Raw genomic sequence first — 24,014 nt, 5'->3', positions numbered from 1 at the left:
GTATGAGTTCTTAATATGTTAACATTATAAATCTATCTATCATGTTTCTTACAAATAAATACCATACTTCTTTTATTCTAAGTTGTCATTGATGGGAAGACACACCATTACTTTAATAACAGCTTTTAAGGAAAAAAAAGAAATACTGTATTTATAAGATGTTGATTACAAGACATCTTTGATTTCAGGGATGTTCAAATATAGGTAAATATTTAAAATATTAAAATGTGGAGAGTGTTAAAATATAGAGTTGGCTCTGAATCAAGACAGTGTGGATTAATTGTGAATTCTTATAAATTAATCATTATCACTGGATGAGTGTTACTACTGAACAGGGTAATATGACCCAATACCTAAAAATGTACCCAGTTTGATGAAATACATTAATTTTAATATAAGTCCTTAGAATATTGAATCCATGGCAGTTATTTGAACTTGGATCATAAATTACTCCAAGCCATTTAGTTTATAAGTGCTGCTTGATGATGTGGAAATTGTTGGACATGGAACTCTGCTGTGAATACTAGTATGATGTGAGTTACATGTGTCAGGAAACTTACACACATCTTTCTATAGTTATAGCTGTACATCTATATGTATGTGTCTGTCTGTCTGTCTGTCTATCTATCTATCTATCCTGAATATGTATGCATATGTGTGCCTATGTGTTAGTGTGTGTGCATAATGATTAATTAATGTTGAATGTTTAACTGCAAAAGCTGCCATCACAGGTCCACTTTACCAGAATTCTTTTCACGTCCATTATCTATCAAGAATCAAAGAAAGTCCTAGAAAATGGAGTGCTTTTGAAATATGAGTATTTATTGATGTGGATTAAATATGTAAAACTTGCTATAATGGCGTGATGTAAATTGGGTTTATTTCATTGTATCAAAAGTCTGAATGTAGTACTGTTATTTGCCTTCCTTATGAGCCACTGGTCCAAGGCCATTTGTAACCCCCCAACCCTCCACCCCCTCCCAGTAACAATAATTGCAACTATTATGTATTAAGTGTCTGTTTATGTGCTAATCATGGAAGAATTTCATGAAGGGAAAGTAGTCCAAGCAGAATCAATAGATTGGTGCTAACTTACTTTGTTCATTCCATTTTTATTGAGCACCTGCTGTGAGCCAAGCACTGCTCTGATCTCCTGGTATTCACAGCATGCTGGGTTAGACACAGTACACAAGTTAACAACTAAGTAAGACAAGGTCAGAGCGGGAGAAGTGCCATGAAGAAGACAGCAGAACAGTCACGCGGCTGCGGCTGGCGGGAAGACCTGTCTGCGGAGGTGCGTCCTGATAGGGTGCCGGGACTATCCTCTCGAGTCCTGGGCCCGCCTGCATCTGCCGCTTTCAAACACGGCTTCCACCCTAAAACCAGCAGACTATGCTTTAAGTGAATTGAAGCTTGATTGTCTTGCATTAAAAGCAGGATAATGCAACTCATCTGCAGTTTTTTAAGAGTTAATATTTGGGTATAAATATTATTCAACATGTAAGATAATGGTTGGCTTTTAGCAATATTATTTAAGATGGTTCCTGGGTATCTTGGTCTCTGTGAAAAGAATAACTACCTCAGTAAGAGCCCTGAACCAAAGGTTCTTTGGGGCTATTTGTCCAGAGCAGCCACCAACTGAGGCCAAGTGGACAAGCTGCTCCTCCCAGTCTGGATTATCAAACCAGTTCCTTGGGGTCCCATGGTTGCCAAAGTGAAAACCACTCTAGTTCCTACATCCTTGTGCTCCATCTCTTGCCTGGAATGATGGGGAAAATGCAATGTTTGCTCCCCCACTGATCTGGAGACACTTTTTCCCCTTTGTCTTGGCTCTAGGCATGGAGGGAAGGAGCAATAATGCATGCTTTTGTTTTGCTCACACCTGTGAACCTACATTTTCCGAGTAAATGTCATTCTGTTTAGTTGGATATTTTAGTTGTCTTTAATTAGCCAACACAACTGAGTCTCAACCACCTCACTTTTTTTTCTTAATTTTATGAGTTACAGTCAGTTTACAATGTTATGTCAATTTCCAGTGTAGAACACAATTTTTCAGTTATACAGGAACATACATATATTCATTATCACATATTTTTTCACCATGAGCTACCACAAGATCTTGTATACATTTCCCTGTGCTCTACAGCATAATCTTGTTTATCTATTCTATTTATACCTGTCAGTATCTACAAATTTTGAACTCCCAGTCTGTCCCTTTCTACCCCCTCCCCCCTGGCAACCACAAGTTTGTATTCTATGTCTATGAGTCTGTTTTTGTTTTGTATTTATGTTCATTTGTCTTTTTTTCCCCTTTTCTTTCTTTCTTTTTTTTTTTTTTTTTTTTAGATTCCACATATAAGTGATCTTATGTGGTATTTTTCTTTCTCTTTCTGGATTACTTTACTTAGAATGACATTCCCCAGGGACATCCATGCTGCTGTAAATGATGTTATGTTGTCATTTTTATGGCTGAATAGTATTCCATTGTATAAATATACATCTTCTTTATCCAGTCATCTGTCGATAGACATTTAGGCTGTTTCCATGTCTTAACTATTGTAAATAGTGCTGCTGTGAACATTGGGATGCAGGTGTCATTTTGAAGTAGGGTTCCTTCTGGATATATGCCCAGGAGTGGGATGACTGGGCCACATGGTAAGTCTTTTCCTAGTCTTTTGAGAAATCTCCATATTGTTTTCCACAGTGGCTGCACCAAACTGCATTCCCACCAGCAGTGTAGGAGGGTTCCCTTTTCTCCACAGCCTCTCCAGCATTTCAATCACCTCACTCTTAACCCAGCTCTGTTGAATACTGTCTTAATTTAAAAATTTAATACTTTGTTCATCATGAATATTTTTGCATTAGTTTTGATTTTTTCAAAATACTGCATTAAAATATTTTATCTTGATTTCTGAGTTCCTCCCTTCAATTCTGTACCCGAGATGAGTGCCCTCTTTGCCTAAGTGCCCTGATCCTGCTCTGAATGACTGTGTGGAGCAGAGCCCACCTATCAGCCACACTGAACTGGGAGTAATAAATGGTTTTTGTTTGTTGTGATAAGCTGTTGATATGTGGGAGCAGTTGTTATAACAGCTGAAACCATTTACCCTAACTAATACAACTTGTTAATTTCTCTTGGATTATTGTATCTGGGATGTTTCTTAAATTTATCTTTTATTTAACAAAGACTTCTATATCTATATCCAAAACTTATCTTGTTCTAACTCAGGTTACATGCTGATAATTAGCTTCTGTTATCATTTTGGAATCCACTAAAAACCTTACATCATTGGTTCTGCTCAGTGCTGTCTTCCAGGTCTGATGGCATACAGTTCTTGAGAAGCAGTATAGCATAGTGGTTGGTTATATGCACAGACTGTGGGGTCAGATATTCTGGGTCTGAACACAGACATAGTGCTACGTAGTCTTAGACTAGATAACAACTTCTTTGAACCTCAATTTCTTCATTTATAAAATGGGGCCTATAATAGTACCTATCTCACAGTGTTGTGTGAAGAAGAAATGAAGAAAGACTTGGTATGTAGTGGGCATGTGACAATTACTAGTAGTTATTCTCATTTTTTGGGGGTGTAAGTCACTTCCTACCTCTCCCACTTTGATATCTGATATAAATCTGAATCAAGGAGACACTTATCAACTAGTCATGCCTGATTTCTTTTAGTAGAATCATGGATGCTAAAGAAAAAACTGAACAAGCTGTACTCTAAGGAAGTCCCTCAGCAGTCCTGTTGCGGGGAAGGCAGTGGTATGGATGGGCAGGGTCACAGGAGCCTCTGGAAATGCCACAGCCTGGAAGCTCAGATGCCAGACCAGCTCCAGAGAGCTGCGTCCCCACCCATAATGGGAGCCATCAGCAGTGGAGTCATAAATAAAGATGGAATCTTCTCTCCCATTGGATTAAATTCAAACTATGCAATGGCAACTAGAAGTAAGACAGCTTTGCCAAAAATAAATCAAGCAAAACAATGGACACTGGAATTTTCTCTTGAAGTCCAATTCCCACAAGGACTTTTTTTTTTTTTTTTTTGCTTGCTTGTTACCTGTAAATGTCTCAGTTCACAGAAAAGGATTAGTGGGGGAAAAAAAGAATATTACAATAATCCCTCATATCTCAATGGCAATTTACAGAAGAGGAGATCAGATAAGAGGACTAACTTTTTGTTTCAATTTACTGAAGATATTTGCAACCTGGATAATGGACTCATGGATTCATTGAGCTTAAAGCTATGAGAGACCCTTGAAGGCACCTCCTTCTCCTTCTCTCCCTGCTTCCCTTTTCTTCTTCCTCCTCCTCTTCCTCCTTTTTCTTCTCTTTTGCAAGTGAAGAAACTGAGACCTCAAAAGGAAGGAGAATCTAGGTCCCTGACTCTCGGTCTAGCGCTTACTGAGTATGATTCGTCACCTGGCATATGTTGCCTGGTCTTTCTTAAGAGTTCGACAATCGTACAAACACCCTGCAATGACCTTTACACTGTCCAAAGATTCCATAGAGTCAAATCTCAACAATATATGTTAGTTCCAATTTCTTCTTATACTTCAAGTATTTAACACGGAAAGGATCAAACAATGGTTCTGAACCCAACACCAATGTCTCTTTCAAAGAGATGAGCATTACATGTTAGTTGCTTGGGGCTGGGACCCCAGACATAAATCCGCTCCTGTTATTTGGAGCCTTGGGCCCTCTCAGATAAGATCTGTGTTTTGGTGGAACACAGACAGAAGGAGAAGCAGCTGTGGAGAGCCTGTTAACCAGGGAGATTATCTTTGAAGGCACTTACGAGAACCTAAGCGGCACAAAACCCAGAGAAATTATGCTGTTACACTTCTTTATGCATTAATCCAATGAACATGTATGCCATGCACTGTATACAAACTGGAGAATCAAAAGCTCTGCCCCAAAGGGAGGCAAACATGTGATAATCTGTAATGCAATCTGGTGAGCAGATTGGTCTAGATTGAATGTGAGGGGTCAGCCTGGGCTAGTGATGGGAACTGGTGACCCCAGTTTTGCAGGATGAGTAAGTCTGGGTGAACAAGATAGGAAGGGTGTTCCCGGCAAAGGAAACAGTAAATTGTTAAGTGTGGGTTGCTCATTGGAGGTGGTGACTCGTGGCTAAATTCTGAAGGATGAGTAAGAATAAGTGGACAAGATAGGAAAGATCAATCCGAGCAGAGGAAGCAGAGTAAATCTTGAAAGATTCTTTCCAGTTTTGATAAGCCCCTGAAGGTCAGAGGCAGTGTGCTCCTCAACTTCACAATCCTAACTCTAACACAGAGCCTGGCAGAGAGCAGGGTAAGTGGAATGAATGACTGTTGAGTAAATGAATGGATGCAGGCAGGGAGCAGGTATCCTCATTTTCAGTCGGCAGAATTCAACACTCTTCCTACTGGGAATCTATGTACTCTTCCAAGCTCCCCTGAACCTCCGGCGTGAGACATTCACTGTGACCAAGGGTGACATCTGGCAGCAGCTTCTTGGCTGTCCAAGACACACTAATCTGAAGAGGAAGGTACTGTTTTCTCAGTTTGGGTCTCTGCTGGGAAATGAAGTAAATCTTAACAGAGAAATAAAAATAAGCTGCAGGATAAATCAAATTGTCCCTTAATGAAAACATGGACTGGGGGGTGTGGGTGGGGTGCAGTGAGCATATTAAATTCCCCTTGGAGAGCGGACTGTCTTCCTTTGATGTTGCTTTTTAAATTAAGGATAGTTTTGTATTATCTGGACGAAGTAAGCTGTTCCTCTAGCCACACGGCTGACAGAATTCAAGAGGAACGTAGCTAAACCTCCCCAGCTCCCCAGTCCCTGAAGCCTTCTCCTGCCTCTGGAAACCAGAGTTTAGGCTAACAAGCCTGTGGATGTGAGGGCACTGGGGAAAATCACTTTCATTATGTTGCATTTTTTGAAATAAAAATAATGCAAACTAACAGAGCAAAAGGATGACCTAATCAAGTACTGTTGGACCTTGGTGATGGGTGGATGGGCACGGGGCTCACTACGTCATTCTCTCTACCTGCATATGATGAAAATTTTCCATAACAAAATAAGTTTTTAAAAAGTTTCCATCTGTCCTCGTGGTCTGTATCCCCTTAGGCCTCCAAAGCCATTCTCCAGAGTTAAACATGATAATGACTTCTTCTGTATTCTTCCAAACATTTTCTGATCATTTACAAGCACATATATGAGACTGATTTTAAAATAGTATTTCATATGCATACTATTCTGAATCTTCATTGTTTTTTTCTTAACATATTGCAGAGTTCTTGACATAGCAGAGCGTGTAACTCTGCCTCGTTCTTATAATGGCTGTATAGTATTCCACTCGAAGCAGACATGTCAGCACTGCACACTCTGTGGTATTAATTTTTATATGTCTTTGTAAATATAATAGGTGAAAGAGTGTTTTATTAATTATAAGTGAGGGCCAGCATTTTTTCACAGGTGTATTGGTCACTCATATTTCTTTCTCTGTGAAGTTCTCATTCAAATCTTTTACCCATTTCTCTTTCAGGGATTTTTTTGTCCTCTTTTTATTTGTTGGTAATGTTTCTCTAATAGTAATAAGGCAGCTTTCCATTTGACTGATGCATATTCCAGATATTTAGGGCACAGTGTACTAATGTGGTCAGGAGTAGCCCTCTGGAGAGAAGTAACTGGGCTGCTGGAACACTCGTCACCCCTGACAGGCGACATGGCCAGTCTACTGAAATATACATTGAAATATACTGTTGGTACAAAATGTTACAAGACTTGTCACTTTGAATATCAAAGACACTAGATAGGAAAAACTTTTCTCAGCACGTGCGCACACACACACATACACACACACACACACACACACACACACACACACAAGGAGCCTTCCTCTAAGTCCTTTCTCAAGAACTTTCACAGGTGGATCTGACCACAGTGACTTCTGCCAAAGGCTTTTCATCTTCCAGAACAATGACTCATTTGGAAGTACCACCCCTCCAGGACCCCTGAACCACCCCCAGTCCCACCATTCCTCCCTCCTCTCCTCTCCTTACTCACTCAGCCACTCCCCCAATCAGAAGACTGACTTCTAGATGTCCTCTCAGCTGGGGAAACTCACAAGACATGGTAGAGAAGACCTGGTTATTCTTGCTGCCCTCCCAAGACTCAAGCCCCTCTGGTTACTGATACCCTAGTCTCTGCTCTCACCCCAGCTCCCCATCCCTCTTCTCCCTCCCATGTCTTTCCTCTGAATCTCCCCGTGATTAACCTCCCTACATCTTCATGGAGCCTTCCCTCTTTGCCTTAAGTAAAACTTGGCTCTTTCTCGAGATACCAAGCAGCCTCTTGAGTGACAGTCTCCTTTCCCACATCCCATATGAAACTTTCAGGTCTGAAAATTAGATCAGCATCTTCTTTACTCCCTACGGTTGCTCTCAGACCATTTCTCCTCCACACTTTCGAAAAAAACCTCTATCTCCTGCCACTGAAAGTATGAATTTAGTTGCAGCTATACCCTTAATTTCTATCCTCTTTCTCTCCTATTCCAATATTCCTTTCTGTTTAAGGCTGACCTCTCCACTTGTGCTCTTGGCCCCATTCCCTTCCCATCTTTGGAGGTACTTTATTCTACTGTTTTTCCTCCCCCTCCTGTACCTTTAAACATTTTTCCTCCACAGATGACTCCTTCCCACCCACATAGTTCTGCAGAACACAGCAAGGGATCCAGTGGGTAATGATTAACAGCACGAACTCTGGGGTCAGGTAGCCCAGGGACAGATTCTGACTTCACCCTGTACAGCCATGTGGCTTTAGACAAGTTCATTGCCATCTGTAAAGGGAGATCAAAGAATATCTCCCTTTATGAGGATTAAATTAGTGAATATGTGTAAAGCATTTAGAACAGTGCCTGGCCCATGGCAAGTATTATTTAAGTGTTTGCTAAATAATTCCCCAGCATTTTAAAACATGTCTCTCCTTTGACACAAAAACCAAACACACAAACAACACTCTTCCTAGTTCCCACTTTCCTCTCCAGTCACCACCCTTCTTCTCTCCTTCCCTGACCAGCCAGGCTTTTTGAAAGAGTCTTCTACACATATTGTCTTCACTTTCTCTCCTTGTGTTCAAAACCCAACTTGCCGCAGATAGAATTCACTAAGTCTGCTCTTGCCAAGGACCGTGCTCACAACTTCCTAGCTGAATCCAATAGCTGCTTTTCCCTTTTTATTGATTTGTCACTCGTGTTTACTGTCACCAATTATTACCCCCTTGGAAGGCTCACTTCTGGCTCTAGAGAATCATCATTCTCTTCTGTTTCTCCTCCTAACAATCCAGCCACTCCCCTCTCTCCCTTTTATGTTCCTTTTCTTCGGCACCGTCCCTTAAACAGTCCTGAAGGATCTGTTCTAGGTTCCGTGGTGATCTGAGGCACTAGCAAACCTGTGATGACCATTTCTATGCAGACAATTTTCAGATCTCAATCTCTCTTCCAGATCGCTCTCTGGGCTGAGACATGGAGAGCTGGATGAGGAGCTAAAACTAGTAAGTTCAAACATGTGAATGAGTCTGCCTCCTCCCAACATGTCCTACTCCCCTAGTTCCCTCTCTCCGAGAATGGTGCCAGAGTCTACTCTGCCCCCCAAGCCCAAATCCCAGACTTAGCTCTTGGATGCTCCCCCTTCCTAAGCCTCCACATTGGGTCAGTCATCTGCTGCTCGATTATCTTCTAAATCCACTCTTTTCTGCATCCCAAGTGCCACTACCTTAATTTCTGGCCTGTGTTACTGCATCAGCCTCCAGACTTGCTTCTTCCCTTCTCACTGAAGCTAGAGTGATCTTTCTAAACAATAAAGAATAAATTAATTCTAAACCACTAAAATAACTGCTTGCCAAATTCTACATTATAACATTCACAGCTTTTTGTCCCCTCATCTTATTAATATTCATAAACTCCCTAGAAGTTTATAAATAATGCCGACTGAAGAGTTTACCCACTATTCTCCATAAATAGCTCGTGCAAGACTCTGGTTTCAGGAAGCAGCAACCAAGAGTGCCCCTTAAATTGTTGTTAAGCAGACCCAGCCCCCCACTCCTGGGTTTCCACATACCTGTCAAGCCTCAGGGGCCAGGACTTCTCTCCTAAAAGCACTGGCTTCCTGAGGCTCCGCAAGATGCTCAAGTATTTTTTTAAAATGTTTTGTTTCTAAGCTGTGATTGCTCCATGGCCACCGCTGAGATTCAGCTGAACTTTTCCCATCATTTCAAAACAGCAGCCAAGAAGCTGGGTTTTGAAATTGAATCAGAGACAAGGGTTATGAACCTGAGTGCTCTCCCAGATGTTTGGCTGCACTGTGGACAATGAGGGCACAGCTTTCAAAAGTTTTACCCAGCCAACAGTGTTCCCCAACAAAATGATATTCGTTTGAGAATGAAACTGCTCCCAACTGGCTTTACCTCTTGGGTTTCTTTGGCATTCATGATGAATGTCTGTAGCACCCAAGTGGTTCTTACTTATTAATGGCTTCCTCAATGCTCTCCGTTGTCCTACTAGGTTCCTGAAATGGATTCAAAACTTCTAAATGCAAGAGAGCATCTCCTCCTTGGAATGGAAGCACATGCTTCCTGTAAGTACAGACATGGTTTATTTGAATCCTTAAGAAAAATCAACAAAGTCAAGGTGAAGGACTTTTCTGAAAGTCAATTGATTAAAAATTATTTCTTTTTTAAAATGAGGCCTAAAACTAAAACTTTTATTGATTACTTCTGAAGATTAACTACCCGAATCAGAGAAGCACTAATGGGAGGCCACTCTATTGGAAGAAAATTGAAGTAAAACCATTCCAGTGGCAGAGCTCACTCTCCCCTTTCTGTAGCCTCCTTTGGCAGCATATTTGTAACATAGCAAAGCAGACAAATAAACTTTGCTATGAGAATTTCATAACGGGGACTATTTACCTGATTTAGGTTTCTATACTTCACCATAGTCTTTAAATTCAAGACAATAAGAAATGACGAAATTATTTGTTGAAAATAAATGAACCACATTCTGGGTTGTGCATCACATGTACAATGAACAGTAGCTGATATCATTATTATTGATGTCCAATATGTAGAGAAAAGATATTTTAATTATAATTTCCTATTATGCTTACTTTTCTAAAATTTGGGGCACAAACTATATTCACAGAAAATTATTGGATACAGCCATCACTGTATCACCAATCAAGAGCTGGTGTCTTGAGTAGAAGTCTAAATTTTGGCTTTCCAACTATAAACTTCTGAAAAGGCTCCTTTTTCTTTTATATTTTTAAAAAGTTGAGCTCTAATATACATACAGTAAAGTGCTTAAATGTTAAGTACGCAGCTTAATTACATTTCACATGTGTGTACACCTATCAAACCATCACAGAGACAAGACATAAAACATTTCCAGCCTTCCAGAAGGCTTTCTGGTGCCCACTGCAGTCAATATCCTCCAAAGATACCCACTATTCTTCTATCACCATGAATTAATTTTAACTGTCTTTGAACTTTATATGAGTGGAATCATAATTGTATTCTTTTGTGCCTACCTTCTTTCACTCAACTTTGTGTCTGGCAATTCATCCGTGTTGTTGCATATAACAGTGGCTAGCTCCTTTTCACAGTTTTGTAATATTCTACTGTGAAGGACATTTGGGTTTATTTAAGTCTTAGGTTATTATGAATAAAGCTACTGTGAACATTCTTGTATATCTTTGAGGTGGACATATTTCTCTTGGCAATATACCTAGACGTAGAATTGCTGACATATAGAGGCAGCTATGTTTATCTTTAGCTAATTGAAAAAAAGTGTTGCTAAGGGAGAGAAAAATGACCCTTTACTGGTATCTGTTTGTGTTACTTGACATTCTTAGAGAGAATTCTGTAGTTGCAATTGGTTGAATGAAACAGATGTGCTTTTACGTAAAAACTCAAGGAGTCAGTGTGTAAAGTCAGAGGGCACTTGAACTACTTCACTAATAGATTGTATATGGGCCAAATGAGAATTATTTATGTGATTTACTTGAGCCTTTCAGGAAATGACAAAGTTTCAAATATTCTAGTCATTAAAAATTCTTGGAAAGTTGAGAGTGCTGTAATTAGACTCAACTATAAGAGCACTGGTGCGATACGAAACTACCTCTGGACCCCAAGTAATCACTGAGGAATACTTTCCCGCAGGGAAGTGAATAATGCTCTCATCGCTTATCTTTTCCATTGGATACTGTGGGACTTGGAATTTCCACTTGGAAGTCATCTGTGAGAATAAAAACACTCCCATTTATTATTTCATCCACAGCACCCACCTTCAAATAAAACGTCTCCTCTTCTCTCTTAGGGTTTTTCCTAGGTCTGAGTTAATTGTTTGTGTGGGGAATAAATCTGGTGCCAAGTACAAGTTCATAATTATACTATGCTTATCCTCTGGGGAAGCTGAAACCTGATTGACTTCCTCCACATTGTAGAACAGTTTCTTCTTCCCCTTGAATGTTTCCTTGCCCTCCCCTCAACAATCCCTCCAACTACCACATACAAATGATTTGTGTTTACTTTTTCTGTGCTAGCCTCCTTTCCCAAGTCACTTTATTCTCTGTAAAACCCCTTTGATAATGCAGATCTCTGACTGTCTTCTCACATCCCATTGGCATTAGATCAGTTGTACAAAGGTTATCTTGAGGTTTTGATAGACTTAAAAAAAATTTTTTTTTAACATTCTGGGAATAGTTCCAGGCTTTTTGATTAACTGGGCAGTTCTGGAAATGGTCTGCTTTTGCCATTCCTCACTTGAATTACGGTACTCACCACTGGCCCTCTATGTCAGGGTGTGCTGCTGAGAGTTTCTGCTAATACAGGAAGTAACAGCTTGGATTCTTATGAAAGTGTTCATTTTGAAGTCATTTCACCTTCCTATATAAATCTTTACTTGGATTTCTTAATAAACGAGAGAGTCAATGTTAGACCTTTTCTAAAAAATTCTACCAAGTCCCTATCATGGACATAAGTGTGACCCTCAAATCTTTTCCTTCTGATAGCCTCAACCTCTTTTGGCTTAAATTTAACTTTGTTTCAGAGGAACTTGGATCAGAGCAGACTATTTTATGTACTATGTAGGCAACCACTCTTCATGATTATCAATTTGTTCCTGCATTGGAATCTACAAGTACCATTCAGAAAACTGTGGTAATACCAACAAATGGAGAATAGCCAACACATTGATTACAAAACCAGATCAGCTCTACCTTTATGAGACGGGGCCAAGAGTTGCTTCTTGCTAAGTGGTCTTTTGCATATCTTGCCACTAAAAGAAAGGCAGGGAAGGAACTAACATTCATTGAGTGCCACATGCCAAACACTCTGCAAACATTTCACACAGGTGAACTGGAAGTTTATGATCACAGGAGGGTGTGAACTCTTCATAACAACAAGAACGGGGAATTCCTTAACCTACGGGTGCTATGGACTTTACAGAGTCTTGTCCAGTCAGAGGGAAATTTCTTTAGGGATGACTGGAAGGGGTTGAGCAGCTAAGTTTAAAAGACTTTCCTGTCTTGAATAATTATTGGTCTAACTCACAAGTGTATCTTCTCAATTGCTGCTTCCTGCACTCTTAGCTTTGCCCTATCTCTGTCTTATTAAGTGTTTAAAACAGCTTGTTAATAATTCATTTGTCTGTCTCTGTAGTGCTGTTTAGCTGCTCCCTGGGGGTGAGATGTCTCCTGGGCTGCAGCTCAGTTCTTACGCTGGCCGTTGTCCTGCTTGGGCTGCCCGCCCTTCTCACTATTTCAAAGACCCCTGGCGATAGTCCTGGTTGGCTCCTGGTTTCATACCTGCCAACTCTTGCTGATTCCTCCCACACGTTTCAAATCCCGGCCAGTCCTGGACCTCCAACTAGTACCATCTTGTTTGGTTTCCCATTCTTGCCTAACCCCTCCCTAGATCCGATACCCAGGAATGTGATTGACAAAGGCACATATGGTGGTCCGTATCTATGGTTCTCTGTACAGTTAAACTGAATGGATCACATTGACCAAAAGTTATGACCAGGATGATTCCGGAAATTATTCTTTCCACTGGCCTGTAGATCTAGGCCTAAAAATGAAATCAAAGAGTATTCAGATGGTTGATCCTGAAAACCAACAAAGAGTTGCAGGAGAATCCAAATCTGCTTGGTCTATTTTCTTGAGGAATAGCGTCTAATGATTTGATAACAAAATAAGGAATTATGTGTCAAAATAATTTTTTGATGTTGGATAAGTTGTAATGTAGATAAAGTAAAATAATAAATAAAGTGATGTTATATAAGATACAAAATAATCAGAAATCTCTGATTTTCTGATGACAGAATGGACTTAATACAGTGCTAGTTACCGGCTATTTAGTTTCTTTTCTATTTCAATAAATTAATATTTTAAAAAACGGTTTTGTTTCTAAAAGGGTTGACAATTCCTGCATGAGAGGAAAATGATTACAAGCTGATTAAATGCTGATTAAATGTAGTTTATCTCCCAAATGGCTGTCATCAGTTCTTTCCCTCCTTCTATGTGTATGTCACACCTCCACATCTAAAGATAGAGCCTGTCCCTTCACCATCCGGAATCTGGGCTCTCCCCTGAGGGCTTCAACCAACAGAATGTGGTAGAAATGGCATTGTGTCAGTTTTGGGTTTGGACTTTGTGCAGACTTGAAGTTTCCATGTCCTGCCTCTTGGAGCCCTGAGCTGCCGTGACGGAAGTTCAAGCTACTTTGTTAGACAGAAAGACCACTTGGAGGAGCACAGAAATGCCAGACACGTGACAAAGAAGCCATCTTGGTCACCCAGCCCAGCTGCACCGTCACAGGTCCAACTCAGCAGCACTACGGCTGCAAATACACAAGGGACCCCAAGTGAAGTCTGCCCAGATGCACTCAGTCAACCGACAAGACTAGGAAAGATAATAATAAATTGCTGTCTTAAGCCACTAACTATGGACGTTTTTGATTGTATAGCTGTAGATAACTAAGACAAATGAGTCCCAGGGTGCAGGTTAAGGCGAGAATCCAAACCAAGTACTTCCCATTAAAAAAATGTATCTCTGAATTTCCCTCTCCACTTTCAACTCAGTTGGCCTTTCTCCAGTTGTTTCATCCATAAATTTAGTAATGAATGTGAATTATTGCTGTTAAACCTAAGTGTTATGTATGCATATATGTATATGTAAATCTTAAAATTTGTTTGTAAATTTACTGTATAAATACACACAATTCACAGAAGCTATTGGCACATCACAAAGTCGGGATGGTAGAATGAATGGTGGGGAATCCCAATGGAGATCACCAAATTTCACATATTTGGTGATTTATTGGGCAACAAGCATGCACCATCTGATCTATGCTCTTATTCTTTTTCCATAAAAGGATACTCATGGAAGGCGTTCTATGGCCCACTAAAAATACCCAATATGATCATTTGCTCTCTGGCTTCCTACAGAAAATGTCCTGCCTGATAATTTGTTATCTGACTTCCAAAAGAAATTAATCCTCTGTCATATTTAAGAGACCTTTCCAGCCCCTGAAAAATAGAAATAAAAAGCTTCCTAGATCCACAGTTTGACTTCTGAACACCATATCAGTCTTTCTGTTGAAACTCTCTGGCTCTGTATCCCAATTTCAGTAACTGGACCTCAGATTTGCTTTTTTTGTCCAAAAATAGAGAGGAAGCGTTATGTGCAGGAAAAAAATAGCCAATATATCTTACATTTAAGCATACTGGGCATTTTTCTATGTGCTTCTAGGTCATCTCCAAGCCAAGGATAGAAGTACTTTTCTTCTCCTCAGTTCTCTGCATCTCAGCAGATGTTGCCCGTGTCCATCCAGTTGCTTATCCCTTAACCCAAGTGAAATTTCTGATGCCTCTCTTCCCTCTATACTTGGAATCGCCTCCATTATGGAGACCTGTCATACTGATCTGTAAAACCACTGAATTTTATACTTTAAATGTGCACAATTCAACAAAAGGCTATGGCATATGAATTATACCTCAATAAAACTATTACTTAAACATGAAAACTCCATCTAGACTCTTTCCACCTCTTCTTACCACCACTGCTGTCATCCTTATCCAAGCCTGCATCTTCTCTTGCCTGGATAGCTGTAGCAGCTTCCAGATCGGTCTCCCTGCTTCAAGTCTTGCCCTTTTATGGTCTGTTTTCATGTAGCAGGCAGAGCCATCCTCTAAAAACATAATCCCTGATATGTTGCTTTCTTGGTCCAAACCCATCCAACAGTTTCCCATCACACTGAAAAGAACAGCCTTCAAGGCCCCATGTGATATGGCCTCTCTTTCCAACTTCACATCCACTGCTCTCCACCTGCTCCTTTTACTCCTGCCCAGAACGTGCCCTTCCTAAAACATGTCAAGATCATTCTCGTCTCAAGAATGAATAGTCTTGGCATTGGCTGTTCACTCTGCATAGGATTTGCTTCCTCCAGATCTTTCAGGTGTTTGTTTTGGTGTTTTCTCATCAGAGACCTTCCAAGGCAGCTCTCTGTAAAATAGCAGTCCCCCCCAACACCCCCTCCTCCACCATTTATTCTTTGTCTCTTCAACCTGTTTCATTTTTCCTTTATAACACTCATCATTACATGACATTACACAAATATCGTTACTGGTTCACAGCGACATAGTCTCCGTGAGTGGAGACGCCAGCACTTAGAATAGGACCTGCCACAAGGCAGGTGCTCATTAACACTGTGGAATGTTGCATGAGTGTAGAAGATGAATGAAAGAACGAAGAAATAAATATTACAAATGTCCCTCTTTGCTAAGTTCACCAGTTCTTCCTGCCTGAGGACAGTCTTCTCACATCACAGACAGCAGCCCAGTGTAACGTGATTATGCTCTGGTTGGGTGTTATTCCCCCCAGAGCTTTGTGGGTTGCAAAAGTCCTAGTCGCCTTGGAGAAATACCGGCAATCTCAAACTGGTAGGAAGAAAAGGCTTCTAGCATGCCCTCATGAAAGGCCTCCAGTGCTCTTCACCCACTGAAAGGACACTTGGACCATTAGTGAGCTCCAGGCAACAAACACGTTTTCCCAAAATCATCCATCCTGCAGCCCAATAATATAGTCCCCACACCATTTATTGCATGTGAATATATGGCCCTTGGTGGACACTGAATATGTGAAAATAAATACAATATAGTCACATAGAAGATCTCTTCTCCTTCTCTTGGCTAGTTTTATATGCATGGTTTTAAAAACCCTGATTTTTCAATAGCACATAATTATTTTTAAATTTCAAAGAATGAACATTTCTTATCCTCTTCTCTGGCAAGAGCTACCTTGAACTCTCGCCTTCCCATTGACTGCATCCCCTCTTAGTACATAGTCTCCTCCTGCCCTCCACGCATGGAGAGTGTCCGTCTTCATTTCGGAGGCTCGCCCACTCACTGTACTCTTGATTCCACCCCTCTGACTACCTCTCCATCATTCAATATCTATGATTTTCATTAACAAATATCTCAAAAGGACATCCCTATTATTGACTGAAGTTGTTTCCTTACCCATCACCACTGATCTCTTCCACTAAGCCCGTGTCCCTTTCTACTTCCTCTTCCTCCTGGAGCTCTCTGAGATATTTGATCCTGTTGACCCCTCTCTCCTCCTCAGACCCTCATCTGCGTCAGCTTAGTGCTCTGATGCTACCCTGTCCTCTGCTCCTCCTGCAAGTGCTCCTCAGTCTTCCTCCCAGACTTATCTTCATCTTCACACACCCTGCAGGTGGGGGATCCCCCAAGGCTCTGCCTCTCAGCCATATTCCCCTTTGATAGTCTCACCTGCATCCATGGTTTCAACTCTCCCCTCTTTAGAGGGTCCCACATGTCTACATCTTCGATCACAACCACAGTCCTAAACTCTATTTCCACAGAGCCGTCTGCCTGCTAAACATTTCTATCTGAAATCCCTCAAACTCAGCGTAGCTAAAATAAAACTTATTATTTTCCCATTCCACAAGTCAGCTCTTTCTTATTTTTCTAATTCCATTAATGACACCACCACTATTTGATCATCTTCAACTCCTCTCTCTCTCTCTCTCCCCTCACACTTTGCTCCTCAAACTGGTCAGTTTTCAAGCTTTGTTGATTGTCTTTGCAAGTTGCCTATATATATTCTGTCCTGTTCATTATACTTGTCACTGCCCTGGTTCTCCTTTTAGTATCTCCTGCCTAAACACTTCAAGTTGTCTTATAACTGTCTTCAGCTTCTCTCCAACCCCTTCTTCTTCATTTAGCTTCCAAAACTGGCTGACCATTGCCTGCTGAATGGGCTCTAAATTCTTTAGTCTAGAGTTTAACACACTATTTCCCTTTATGTGGCATCTTACTCTCCACCGAAAGTGTGCTGTTCACTTTTTTCCTGAGTCCACCTTTTGTTTGAGCACCTTCATATGTTTCCTGATACTCTATTCACTGAGTCCAACTTTCCCCCATTTCCTTCTCAAAAAATCCTACTTTCAATGCCCAGTCTAAAGGGTACATCCTCTATTAAGCCTCCTACAACTAATCTCAGTCAACAGAAGTCTCTCCTTCCTCTTACATCTATAACATGTTGCTTACACTTCATTTTTTAAGTTGTAGTTGTGTCTAGCTTACTTCCTCAACTATATTTTAAGCTTCTTGAAAATAAGGATGACTTCTGTGTTAGGTTATATTATTATTCTCAAATATTCACTGTCTTCTTTGTGGGAGAATCATACTTGTCTGCCCTTCATGGGAGGTTTAGCTACATGACTGGCTTTGGCCAATTAAATTTGAGCAGAAGTGATACATGCCACTTCTGGTCCATCGTGTGCTTCTGCTGTCTCTTTTGTCCCCCTGCCACAAGATAGGCTGGTCCCAATTAGTAGCTGCTCCTCCTACCCAGATGGCAGAATGAGAAAGATAGGAAGTAGAGTTGTACCTAACTAACAATGGACGTTAACATAGATGTGAAATAAACCTTTGTGTTGTGAGCTACTGAATTCTAAGGGATGTTTGTTAAGGCAGCATAACTTAGCTTACACTAAATCAACTTCTTATTCAATTCAACAAATATTCAGTCATTCACTCCACAATCCCGAGAACATACCTTAGGCCAAGACAACTTTAAGTACCATGAAAATTACAGACATTAGTAAAGCATTATGTCTGCCTTCAATTTTCTTTGTTCTGAATAGTAGGATAAGACATGTTCTCAGTTTGCTATGATACAACGCAAATGTCATAAATCTATTTGGAGACACGCCAACAATAGCCACTAGGTTGCAGGAAAGGGAAATATAAACTTACACAGGAGGAATCAGAAAAAATTTCATGAAGGAAGTATTATTTGTGTCTTGCACCCTGCCTAGCTGACAGTAGGTTTTAAAGATGTGTCGAATAAAGCAATAAATGAATTAATAATAAAGCAGAAATGCATGGACCGCTAGTTGTAGTCAATAAAGGCTGACATTTCTGTGTTAATTAAATCACTTAATTTGCCACTTCAGGAAGAGTGAAATGTTTCAGGGTAAATGCTAACGGCACTTAAGAACCTGTGAGTGGGTGAATTTGCTTTAACTGGACCCTTTGATGGAAGAAATCTTACTCATCGACACTGGCATCTTTCGAGCTCCAATTATTTCTGGTTAGTCATGTGGCTTTTCACATGATCCGCTGCTTTTGCCAGGCTGCTTAGGCAAGTTTATCTCACAGTCAGCAACCAAAGGGTTCCTATTTTCAGTTTTATCCTTGATGGGAAGTACCCAGACCTTCGTGGCTGGTACTTCCGAGTTCATTAGGGCTGGGAGAACTCAGTCCAGGGGTCAGCAAGGCAAGTACCAGTTCCCACAGTGGGCAAGCAGGGTCGCCCTAAATAGCCCAGAACAGAGTTTCTAGAAGAACTCTTTCCCTCCCTAACTCTGACACATTCAAATGATAAATGCCGTTTTCCTGGGTTAATAAATTACAAATCCAGGCATCAGTTAAATGGCTTAATCACACACCCAGTGCCACAGACAGGAAAATGCTGAGTTCAGGAAAACACGAGGGCCATCAATGAACGCTTGCCCTAGCTTTCCTCTAACCTAGACTGGGCCATAGAGCCAAGTTCCATCTCTAAGATCTCTTCAGCTCTGAAATCCTGTGCCTCTATGAAATTATGCATATTCGAAAAGATTTGCCTCTGGGAAGTGGACTGCCTACTCTCACCGCCCAGTTTTCCAAATGACAGTGGGATTTAGGGTCCTTCCCCCACCCCCATCGTCTTCCCAACTAAGCAAGGTCGGCAGGTTTCATGAAATGCTAGCCCCAGCGGTGACCATGGGGTGACAATAGAACACTCACATGCCGCTGCCTGAATCCATGTGCCCCGCACTGGGATGACAGCTTTCGGTAGTGCTAACACTGTGACAGACGTTTGGAAGAGGGCTCCCCTTTCTAGGAGAGACCATTCTCTAACGACGAAGACAGTGTGCCAAGGGTGCTGAGGCCACGACAGTTTCTGAGAGAACAGTGTCACACGCTCCACAGTTGAAACCTGAGCTCAACAGCACAGTCATTCCTGACTTCAGACAAGTTGCTGACTCTCTGTACTTCACTTTTCACATCTGTATGTCAACCACCTTGCATGGCGATAACGAGGTTATTTTGTGGATGTGAGAGTTCCCGGGGCCCCGCAGGCATGCATGTGAACTTAATGCATGTTAGCTGTGTTCCTCTCCAGAGGCCCCCTCAGCTCATTTCAGTTCCTATCTTGAATATTATTTCATTAACTTTCTTTTTCTTTATCCTTTAGTTGAACATTGCTTTCACCTATGTTTAATATGCTTCACAATAAGCTGAGATACCACACACACACAGAAAATTGTCTAACCCAGGGTGAAAATCAGTGCCAAGTCATCTGGCGTAGAACCAACTTCTACTTTTAGGCTTATGGACAAAATTTGAGATCTCTCTTCATCCCACAAAAACTCCTTCGGCCCATTACAACCTAGTTTTAAAATTCCCTAAATACTAACCAGAGCTGTCTCCTGACTCGTTTCTGATACTTACCCTAGAAGCTCCCATTCTGGAAGCTGACAGTCTTATCTTGCCCCAGCTCCTTCCCGACTACCCAACACTCACTCAAATTCCTGGATCCACCCAGTGCTCACCTTGGCTTCCACCAACAAATTATTCTTTCCCCGGCCCACTCTGATAACTCTGAAGAATAGCAATCACCCCCTTGTCACAGATGAAATGAATGGAAGAGGATTTCATACCCTTCCTTTTTTCACTTTGTCTCTATCTTTCAGTATTTTCAGGCATCAGATTGGCTGTGTGTTTTGCAACTAAGCAACGTTCAGTTTACAGAGGCGGAAACTGAAGGACAGGGAGATGAATGATTTACTCAGTGCCAAGGAGTTACCAGCAAAGGTCAGTGTTAGAACTGAGCTCCCTGCCTTTTCTTGATAGCAGGGCGCTCGGTGCAGGGAAGGCTGTTCATCATCATTTCTTCAATAAGTGTTTACATGAATGAAAGCTCCATTTCCTCCGCTGTGTACTGAGCGTGACACTAACTGTTCTCTGAAATAGGTGCAATCTATTGTCTTCAGGATCAAGTGCTGAGATATTATTAGGAGACCAGATGTCTGTGGTTAGCTCTGCTGCTTCAGTTTGAGACTTAGTAATGCTCACACAATACACACACGCAAAGAAACAACTTTCAGATATTTCATGAGCTAAGACAGAAAACAAAAAAACGAAAGTGGTTATTAGAGTCTCATCTCATCCTATGATGAGACAGAGGAAGCAAAATGATCACGTCATAGATCAGAGCGCTAGTGTTATAATTTATTGCGTGCTTTCATAAGCCTTAGCTCATTTGAATCTTATATCAACTGCATGGCAGTGGTAACACAGACATTATCACCTCTGTTCAGCCTTCGGAAAGTTGAAAACTCAAAGAATATAAGTGAATTTTCCCAGGTTACAATCTTAATAAGTAGTGGGACCAAAACTTAATAAGTGGTGGAGCCAAAACCAATAAGGCCCAAGTCTTCTTCTTTTTCTAGATGAAAATGAGTCATTCTCGTGCTGTCAATCATCAGTCATAAAGCATTTAGCCCTTGATGCTGAGTATGGCTTTTTTTAAATAGGTATATTCTACCTTTCCGCGTAAGACCCCTGAGGGCAGGGCCGTGTCATATTCATATTTGATCCCGTATGTCTATGACGAGTTTCTTTCACAAAGTAAACCCCCAGTGACACTTGGTAACAATAATATTATTTTAATGGATAAAAATAACATTTTTAAGAAACAGCAGCTATATTTAGCAAGTTGGCTCTTCCAAGATGTGAACTAGTTGGTCCCCGGGTCACACTACCCAAGCAAAATGGAAAAGTTTATTTCTTAGTGCTTGTCCCATCAACTTTGAGCAAACTTTCACATGAGGGAAGTCTGTTCCTTTTAAGAGAAGTTGTTTTAACTCTCTGACTGTGCCTTGTTCTGGTGTCCCCAAAAGACCCCTGATTTGCCAAATGATGAAAAAAGCATTCTCTCCTGAGCTCTAAGATTAGAAATATTATCTCCTCCCCTCAGATTTTTTCCTTATAACCTGTTGGAAAAGGTTTCCCTGTTACCATTTGGGAGCTGGTTTCAGCCAAAAAGCTGCTTTGTGTTTTCAGAATACAGGGTATGTTTGCATAACAATCTTCATCAGTAATGCAGGTAGTATTTATGGAATGCTCAGTGTGTGCCATAATTTTTATGCATTACTTCATTTAACTCAAATGTTTTAACTCAGTTAAGGTCTCATTTTTTCATAGGAAACCTTTGGCATAGAGAATATTACTATTCTACTGAGAATAACAATTTAATTAAGGAGACGGTCTTAACGATCACATAGCTAATAAACAGCGAAAGTGAGACTCGATCTTAGGTCTCTCTGAATTTGGAATTTCACAACTATGCTGTAAGTTTCTGTTGCTATTGACGGTGGCAGATGGGCCTCACAACAGTGGGAGATAGCCTCAGTTTCCTTTTGAATATCTGATGGATCAGTTTATCAACTGAGATAGCAAAAAGCGTAATTCATACACACACCTAATCCTTTACGTAAAGGTTTTTTTACTTCAACGATCTCTGTAATAGTATACGAAACTGCAATAAGATACCACCTCACACTCATTAGGATAGCTATTATTTAAAAAAAAAAAAGAAAATAACAAATGTTGGTGAGTATGTAGAGTAATTGGAACCCTCATGCAGTGTTGATGGGAATGTTAATGGTAGACAATGTAGAAAACAGTATGATGGTTCCTCAAAAAGTAAAAATAGGAACTACCATAGATCCAGCAATTTCACTTCTGGGTATTATACCGAAAAGCACTGACAGCATCATCTCAAAGTGGCATTTGTACACCCCTGTTCACATCAGCATTATTCACAGCAGCTAAAATACAGAAGCAACCCAAGTGTCCATTGACAGATAAATGGTACATACGTGCAATGGAATATTATTCAACCATAAAAAGGAGGGAAATTCTGACACATGCTATAATGTGGATGAACACTGAAGACATTATGTTAAATAAGTCAGTCACGAAAAGAACAATACTGTGTGATTCCGCTTATGTGAGATACTTAGAGTAGACAAAATCATAGAGACAGAAAGTAGGATGGAGATTGCCAGAGGTTAGATGGTGGGGAAGAATGTGGAGTTATTGCTCACCGGGTAACTGAGCTTTAGTTGTACAAAATAAAAGAGTTCTGGAGAAGGATGGTAGTGATGGTTGCACATTAGGAACATATTTAATACCACTGAACTGTGCACTTAAAAATGGTTAAGATGGTCAATTTTATGTTATGCATATTTTACCACAATAAAAAAACTGAGAAAAAATTGAGGCTGATTGTCAATATATGGTCATTGTGAACAACCAATCCAAAGGTGTTAAGTTAAAAAATAGCATTATTTTCACACAATAAAAATTAAACAAGAAACAAGAGAGTTATATTCAGAAAGGGGCAGCTTGCTTTTCGTATACCTGCAACCGAGAACGTGGCCCGTGATTAAAAGGTAATCCAGATGCACAGGACCTCTGAGGAAGCAACTGCTGTGTGGGGAGGGAGGTCTGCAGTCCGGATGGCTCGGTCATCATGGTACGGAAGGCAGTCTCTCAAGAACATGTAAACGAGATGAAGAGCTCTCTCAGAAGGTTACAGCAAACACGCACCAGCCCTCTGTGTTCTCTGTCTAGGGTCATTTCACTTGTCATGATTCATCTTAATCTTTAAAATTCTGGGAAGCACACACTACATCAGGCCGGAAGTACCAGGTTTCTAAGCTTCCAGACTTTAATATAAGAAAGAAATCCTTTCTAGATGACCACATCTCAAGTCAGAAAACAGCAGGACAGAGTGCCGAGTTATGCATGGATTGTTTATTCAAAAAATCCCTAATAACTAACAGAGCGAAGACTGGATTTAGGAAGCTACATTGAAAACTTATTTTGATGATCTTCAGAAAGGACACTTCTGAGCAAAAATTTATCCTAAGTTTTACCATATTTGCTTTTTGAAACAAAATGCATTCACTTAACAGGTCTGGTTGTTTGGCCTTCACTTCTGCTACTATCTCTGGGAGATATTCCCTGTCATTTCCACAGATTCTGGTCTTATTTCCAACAGAAAAGGAATTTGGTGGGTCATGTATCTCTAGAATTCTTTCTGTAGTTTGTTCCATGTTACTCGTGTCCGCTCTCCTACTCTGTCACTCTGACCCACTTGCCCACCGTAATGAATGGAAATGCCTCGTCCTGATGCAGCTCAGTTTAAGCCATGAAGCTCCAGACCACAGCCAACTGGACCATTCAGGGGCCAAGCCTGTGACTCCCCTATTAGTAGCATCATATCCTTCTTCTTATAACGCGCGCTAAGTCCTACAGGTAATGGAGGTCTTTAAGAAACACGGCGTCACTGCAACAACTGTGTGCCAGCAACAAGCCCACAGAAGTGGG

At 40.7% G+C, this 24,014-nt stretch overlaps 1 protein-coding gene and 1 long non-coding RNA gene across 2 annotated transcripts in view; both read right to left on the bottom strand.

Annotated features, from left to right (window-relative positions):
• Positions 1 to 23,171, bottom strand: part of VCAM1 (vascular cell adhesion molecule 1) — a 70,623-nt gene extending 47,452 nt beyond the window's left edge. The window contains exon 1 of the mRNA XM_045513260.2: positions 23,043 to 23,171. Coding sequence (XP_045369216.2) covers positions 23,043 to 23,156 — 114 coding nt within the window. The 5' untranslated portion in view covers positions 23,157 to 23,171. The remainder of the gene's footprint in view (positions 1 to 23,042) is intronic.
• LOC141578616 (uncharacterized) lies at positions 1,093 to 9,758 on the bottom strand. The gene is made up of 2 exons (XR_012509152.1): positions 9,106 to 9,758; positions 1,093 to 1,376 (listed from the first exon to the last, which is right to left on the bottom strand). It is a non-coding gene; the product is annotated as an uncharacterized LOC141578616 (long non-coding RNA).
• Positions 23,172 to 24,014: the final 843 nt, after the last annotated feature.

This window comes from Camelus bactrianus, chromosome 9, assembly GCF_048773025.1.
Source record: "Camelus bactrianus isolate YW-2024 breed Bactrian camel chromosome 9, ASM4877302v1, whole genome shotgun sequence".
NCBI lineage: Eukaryota > Metazoa > Chordata > Mammalia > Artiodactyla > Camelidae > Camelus > Camelus bactrianus.
The sequence above is the reverse complement of the archived record's forward strand: the minus strand, read 5'-3'. Positions and strand labels throughout refer to the sequence as shown.